Below are 7572 nucleotides of genomic sequence, written 5' to 3' on the forward strand. Positions count from 1 at the left end.
GAGGGGCCGTAGGCGCAGATTGGCAGCCACGCTTCCGTCAGTCTGCCCCAGGGCAGCTGTGGCTACAGAAGTAGCTTACCACCACCGAGTGTGACTGAGGAGTGAATGAATAATGCGATGTAAAGCGCCTTGAGTATTAGAAAGGCGCTATATAAATCCCATCCATTATTATTATTATTATCAAGTGACTTTTAATGGTCAAAATTATCCAACAGGACTATCAGGTCATGTTTGACTATTATAATGAGGTGTTTTTTTCATAACTTACCTTGACAATCTGCAATAATACTCCAACCATTTTGTCATTTTCCACACGAAATTGTTGTCATATTGTTTCCATAGAACTTACTTTATGCATGTTACATTTTGGTATATTGATGTCTTAAGAAAGTAGTGCAATTCCGGCCATCCTGAATTCATGGATGGAACTATTCAAAATATATGTTTCCAGTTCACAAGACTTCTTCTTCATTCTTATTTGTTCCAAGGTTGGAAGTCAATGCAATAACAAAATCATAATGTGAATTTGTTCAAATTATCCCATTTGATAAAAATTGTTGTTTCCAGAACCACTCTTATCAAGATTTTTCTAGTTTATTTAGCATTGTGGTACATAATAATGTTTTTGTTTTTTCAGGGCTCATACCTGTTTCAATCGGTTAGATCTCCCTCCATATCCAACCTTCTCTATGTTGTATGAAAAGATGTTGACTGCTGTAGAAGAGACAAGCACTTTCGGACTGGAGTAACAGATGTTTTGAAATATAAGCACATTTCCACTACTTTTCTCATGGACCTCTTTGGGGTGAAGGGTGTGATGGCATTCTCAGACGCACTTTTGTGAATTTTATGGGATTTGGATTAAAGAAGTGATCTTATCTTTACAAGATGTCGTGGAGAGAAAGCAAGCATGCGGAAGATGACTATCCAGACAATTATGGTACGCATTCACCTGAACAACTGTGCGTCTGTTATGAAAAATAAAGGGATGGAACTGAAAACTTTGCAGACAGTATCCTGTTACTACTGCTGTTGAGTACAAAATGACTATTTTTATGTGAAGAAAAGCACTTACAAAATGACAAAGGCTTCTACAGAGATAGGTCAATGCTTCTCTGAATGACTGATAATCCTGACAGTGGATGATTTTTTAATGAGATTTACTTCAAACCCTGTGCTGAAGTAAAGTTTTTTTTAAACTGTGATTATGCCTATTCCGTTTCAAAAAAATAATGTACTTGTTATCAAAATATTGGTCTTCATATACCTGTTATTGCATGGTATAGAATTTATAAATTATGGAAAGTACAATTACAGTTCCTTGTCAGTATGGCACACTAAAAACATTTATGAAATTTAGTTTTATTTAATCTTTTTACAGATTCTGTGCAAATCTTGTATGATTTTTAAATTATCCAAACTGGAGATAAGGGAGATCTCTGACAGTGCATACTATCTGCTTATTCTATTCAAAGTTGTTTTGGTGAAATGTCCAAGAGAAATCAGAAAGCCTGATGTCTTCTTTTTATTTTATATAAACAAACATTTTCCAAAGCAAGATTTTTTTAAATAATTGCACTGGGTGTACCAAAGTAAGAGGACATAAATTATATAAAATTGGGTGCATGGTATAATATGCTGAATTATCAAAGCTAATTTTCAGATATTATATTGGACTGTGAGTAATAGGATGTCACAAAAATGTCTTAGCTTCCAAAAAACTTCCCTCCCATCCAAACAAAATAGAATAAATAACTTTTCAACAGTAGATCGAATTAGTTCTATTAAATTTTAAGTTAATATTTTATTTAAAAGGGATTTAAATTACTATAAAATAGAGTATTTAAAAATGTTTGAGTGAGGGAGGTTAATTTAGATTGAAGGAACTTTTATGTATTACATTGTACACTATTAACATTGAATTTGCATGAGAAAGCATTAACTATAGGGCTCTGTGAAAGTCTACTGTTACAAAATACTCTGTTTTCTAGTATTTATTGCCCATGTAAAATTCCAATTTCTGTTATTATTAACATCTGCTTCAGACCAACAGTGCTCAAGTCATTAAAAAAATTACACCATTTAAATATTCAATAGCTTGTCGATAACCTTAGGTATTGCAACGCTGTGATGAAAAATTGATTCCTGTCTAAAAAACTGTTTTAAATCCACATTATTTTCAGAATTTTGCAAAGCAAATTTGACTAAAATCAGACCTGGAGATGCAAATGCTGGAATGTTGAGTAAAAAACAAACTACTGGAGAAAATTGGCGGGTCAGGCAGCATCCATGGAGGGACATAGGCAGAAGATATATCGGGTCAGGAACCAAGAGTGTTTGTAGGTTCCCGACCCAAAACGTTGTCTATTTCCCTCCATAGATGCTGCTTGACCCACCGAGTCTCACCAGCAGTTAGTTTTATAAATGGATATCCTACTCTATTTGGATACAAATTAAGGATCTCTGAATCACTACATCACATTCATGCACACAGTACATAGTATTGCAATGAGCCATATGGATAACGGTTAAGCAGTTCACATTTTTTATTTCACTGATGCATCCTTTAAGAGTTCCTTGCCAATATAGTGAGCTCAGTAACTTTTTTTTCTTATCCGTTGATTTATAAACTATCTATTGACTTTCGTTAATACAATGGGGTGGTTCTGAAATATACATAATAAAATTAAATGACTTCATGGGTACACATTTTTTTCATGAAAATGAATCATTTCACTGTTCACATCATCAGCACCAACATTTCTGGTACTCATCTACCATTTTTATAGGGCGTCTAAAAATTATATTTTGGTTGTCACTTGTTCGTATGTACTATGTACTATGTGGCTAATCATACACAATCAATGGAAGTATGTCTTAGTCACATTTTCACTCATAGATCTCACGATTTAGATACGTTTATTGGGATTATGCAGAAATTTGTACACACTTGCTATTTAAATATGCTGAAAACACTTAAGATTATTGTTGTCAACTATGATTTAATGAAATGTTTTTAAAGTACCAAAGTATGAATGACTTTGTTTTATTTTCATAATGTAAATATATTTTATTTGAAACCATGCTGTGTCATTTAAAAATAATTGAAAATAAAAAATCATAGAAACGCCAGTGAATATAAGGTTGTCTTTATTGCAAAGTAGAACTGTTGCATTGAATTTCAACTTCCAGCTACGTTCATCAAGTTGTATCGTGATTATCCACAAATAAATTTTATCTACATACAAACGTACAGTATTTGCTTTTATTTGTTTATTCCAATTATGTTAAAAATGCAGCATGATACCACAAGTAAGGTATTTGTTAGCCATGAGCAGAATACCCGAAGGTTAATATTAGGTGTTTATTTAAGAATAGCTGTAAGGATGCGCAGAGAATCTTCAGGTCAGTGAGCGTAACATTTATGGTGAAAACATTACTGGAGAATATTCTGAGACAGAATCTATGTGCACTTGGAAAGTCAATGACTGTCACCATCCACCTTATGCTTGCCACCATTTTTAGAGGCATTGAGTACAAGAGCTCAGATGCCATGCTATAGCTGTTGTACAAGACGTTGGTAAATTGCGTGCAAAATTAGCTTGATGGTAGGAGTGAGATGGTGATGGTAGTGGTGTGTTTCAAGTTGGAGACCGTGTGCTGCAGGGACAGTGTTGGTCCACTATTGTTTGCCCTATATATTGGTAATTTGGAGGAGAATGTAGGTGCATGATAAGTTGCAGGTGACAGCAAAGATTGGTGGTATAGTGGACAGCAAAGAAAATTGTCTTAAGCTTACAACAGGATCTGGATCAACTGCGAACATGGAAAAAGGAATGGCAAATGAAATTTTACACCGACTAGTGCAAAGTAATGTATTTTTGGAATATAAGCCAGGTTAGGACGTACACAGTGAATGGCAGGGCCCTGGGGAGTGTTATAGAACAAAGACCTCAGGTACAAGTACGTAGTTCCCTGAATGTGGCGACACATATGGGGGATTAAGAAGATGTATGTCATGTTTCTGTCAGCGGTAGAGGCATTGAGTACAACAGCTGTTACAGTTGTACAAGATTAGCTAAAACTAGAGGGTGCAGGTTTTGGGTTGAGAGGATATTGATTTAAAGGGGACCAGAGGGGCAATTTTCTTTTCTGCTCAGAGGATGGTGGGTAAATGGAAATGCCAGAGGAAGTGGTAAAAGTGAGTGCAATGCCAATGGTAAAAAAAAACATTTGGATGGGTACATGGATAGGAAAGGATCAGAAGGATATTGCAAAACATAGGCAAATAGAATGAGCATCGGTCAGCATGGATCAGTTGGGCCAAAGGGCCTATTTTTGTGCTGCATATCGCTATAACTCTGTGATTATGGTTTGGAGAAATGAAAAAGGAGGCAAATTGAATTTAATCTAGAAATGTGCTAGGTACACTTGCTGTGGTACAGGACGACCAGGAATACACAATAAAGAAAAGAGGTGTGGAGAAGCAGGGGTACAATTGAGTTCTCGTTCACAATTCTTTAAAAAGACAGGTTGATATGAATGTTTCATATGAACTGAGCTACAGCACTCGTAGAAAGAGATAAATGTTTTTGATCATGGACCGGATAGGAACCACAGGACATAGGATTAAGGCAATTGGCAGAAAAATCAATAGTGAAATGGGGCATTATTTTTAAAATACTGTGGATGGTTAACACTTAGAATGCACCACCAGTTTCAGTAGGGATTGGGTTGGGAGAGTGGGAAATTGAGTAATTGATATCAGCCGTTTATAGTTGTTCTATGTTATCCTAATTTCACATCTATTCCCTGCACTAGGCCAATTAACCTACAAACCCGCACATCTTTGGAATGTGTGAGGAAACTGGAATGCCCGGATGAAACCCACAGGATCACAGGGAGAAAATGCTAATACCACAAGCTAGCACCCAAGGTCAGGATCAAACCCTTGTCGCTCTCGCTGTGAGGCAGTAGCTCTTTCAGCTGCACCACTGTGGAAGTGTAGGAGTATCTACAGATACAATTGTGGCATTCAGAGAGGAACTGGATATGTACTTGCAGATTGTACAGGCATAGATTTAGTGATCTAAATGGCTTCCTTCATGTTGTAACCTTTACCTGAATTGGTGCAATATAAATTCTATTGATAAACTAATAGATAAAACTGAAATTCACATCACAATCCAAATATATCACCTCACCAATAAGTCTTGAAGCAAACATCCATTTTTAGCTCAAAGGAAATTACCCCGTTATTGCTTAAGAAAACATGCCAGTAAGCGGAGGTTTAATTTCTATTTAACTGTTGCCAGTAAATCTGGAAAAGATTCATCTTTGTCGAAAACTGTGGTTAAAAGTAAAACCAGTAATAACATTGACAGAGATTGAAGTTATGATTTGTAAAGAAAATAAAAGATATTGTAAATATTAAAGCGAGTACCCAGTACAAATATTAAACTTTAAAAAAAAAAATACTCTTCATTGACTTACTGTTGTATTTTCTGAATCTTTCAGTTAATATGTATCTATCAAAATAAGCTGCATCTCTAGAGCACAATGAATGAAAAATACCACGTGCTCAATGGTTGGGAATGCAATTTTTTGAGAAATGGGAATTATGAGATAATCACTTCACCCACAAGAGCAGCAATAAATACTGGTGACTCAATCATTTAACTGGTTGGGAAAAAGTAATGGTCACAGTCTGGGGACTGAGTGGTAAAAGTTTGAGATATAAATAAATTTGAGAATTTCCAATTTTTCCTTTGTTCTCTTTTACTGTAACCCCCCCCAAAAAAACCTTGAAACCCCCCCCCCCCTCAGGCCCACATAAAACAAGCTAAATAACACTAAAAACATATATTTAATACAAACAACAAAGGAAGGGACAGACAGACAGTTGGCGAAGCAGCCATTGCTAGTGCCGCCAAAAAAATGTAATGTTAGAAGAAGTGGAGAAGGTAGCATCTTCAGAACAATTGTAATGGAGATGGATAAAGTGTGAAATGGAATAGAATGGTTACAGGAAGCAATAGGATACAAATACTTCTGCTTGTATAAATCATAGGCTTGTAGATCAGTTCACAATCTATCCCCTGAAATGGAGATAAAGAAGTTCAAAAATGAAGGAGTCCTGAAAGGGCCAGATGAAAGTGATGAAAGATATGCAAAAAAGTAACGATGATAAAGATAAAGCATGAAAGCAAACAAAAATGCTGGAGAAACTCAGCGGGTGAGGCAGCATCTATGGAGCTGCCTCACCTGCTGAGTTTCTCCAGCATTTTTGTCTACCTTCAATTTTTCCAGCATCTGCAGTTCTTTCTTAAAGATAAAGGATGATATAATTATCTCTCTTTGCTCTCTGAAAGCTCTGTTTGCTTTCAAGAGAGAGCTAGATAGGGCTCTTAAAAATAGCGGAGTCAGGGGATATGGGGAGAAGGCTGGAACGGGGTACTGATTGGGGATGATCAGCCATGATCACATTGAATGGCTCGAAGGGCCGAATGGCCTACTCCTGCACCTATTGTCTATAATTATATAACACCTGTTCCTATACCTCCTCCCTCGACAGTCCTTTCAGATTAGGCAGAGGTTCACTTGCACCTCCTCCAACCTCATCTACTGTATCCGTTGTTCAAGATGTGGACTCTTATACATCGGTGAGACCAAACGTTGAATGAGCGATCGTTTTGCTGAGCACCTTTGCTCAGTCTGCCTGAACCTACCTGATCTCCCGGTTGCTAAACACTTTAATTCTCCTTCCCATTCCTACACGGACCTTTCTGTCCTAGGTCTCCTCCATTGTCAGAGTGAGACTAAATGCAAAATGGAGGAACAGCATCTCATATTTTGTTTTGGCAGCTTACAGCCCAGCGGTATGAATATTGGTTTCTCTAACTTCAAATAACCCCAGCATTCCCTCTCTCTATCTTTTCCCCACCCAAGTCTCACTAGCTTCTCGTTTTCTCCCAACAAACAGCTAACAATGGCTATTTCCTTTATCATCGTTACTTTTGTGCATATATTTCATTCATTGTTGTTTATCTCTCTTTATCATCGTCTATTTATCTCGTTTCACATCCCAAACTAGTCTGAAGAAGGGTCTCGACCTGAAACGTCACCCATTCCTTCTATCCAGAGATGCTGCCTGTCCCGCTGAGTTACTCCAGCGTTTTGGGTCTATCTTCGGTTTAAACCAGCATCTGCAGTTCCTTCCTACACATGAAAGTGAAAGCAGGGTCGAAATATCCAGTAAAGATAAGGGAACTTCCAAGTTCTGTATGAAGCAGCACAGTCATCAATAGACCTGCATAAGTAACTTAGATCCATATACGTTTTAGTTAATTTGACAAAATCAGGACATTTTATTATTAGCCAAAAAATGTCCTGATTTTGTCAAATTAACAGCTGAGAATTATACCATTCCTTAGCTTGCATCTGAGTAAAATTTATTTCAAGACGCATTTATGATTCATGGATATTTAAATGGTGAATGTAGCTTCAGAAGCGTTTTCATTTTGCATGTTAAAACCCACCCGAGAACCATGGGCGATTTTGCAATTTTACTGA

General features: G+C 36.8%; 1 protein-coding gene across 5 annotated transcripts in view; it reads left to right on the top strand.

The window, feature by feature from the left end:
* hecw2 (HECT, C2 and WW domain containing E3 ubiquitin protein ligase 2) overlaps positions 1–3249 on the top strand; it is a 342360-nt gene extending 339111 nt beyond the window's left edge. For all 5 annotated transcript variants that reach the window (XM_033023729.1, XM_033023732.1, XM_033023733.1 and 2 more), the window contains one exon: positions 638–3249. In XM_033023729.1, the coding sequence (XP_032879620.1) occupies positions 638–749 (112 nt within the window). In that variant the 3' untranslated portion in view covers positions 750–3249. The remainder of the gene's footprint in view (positions 1–637) is intronic.
* The last annotated feature ends 4323 nt before the right edge of the window (positions 3250–7572 follow it).

This window comes from Amblyraja radiata, chromosome 7 (assembly GCF_010909765.2).
Source record: "Amblyraja radiata isolate CabotCenter1 chromosome 7, sAmbRad1.1.pri, whole genome shotgun sequence".
Classification (NCBI taxonomy): domain Eukaryota; kingdom Metazoa; phylum Chordata; class Chondrichthyes; order Rajiformes; family Rajidae; genus Amblyraja; species Amblyraja radiata.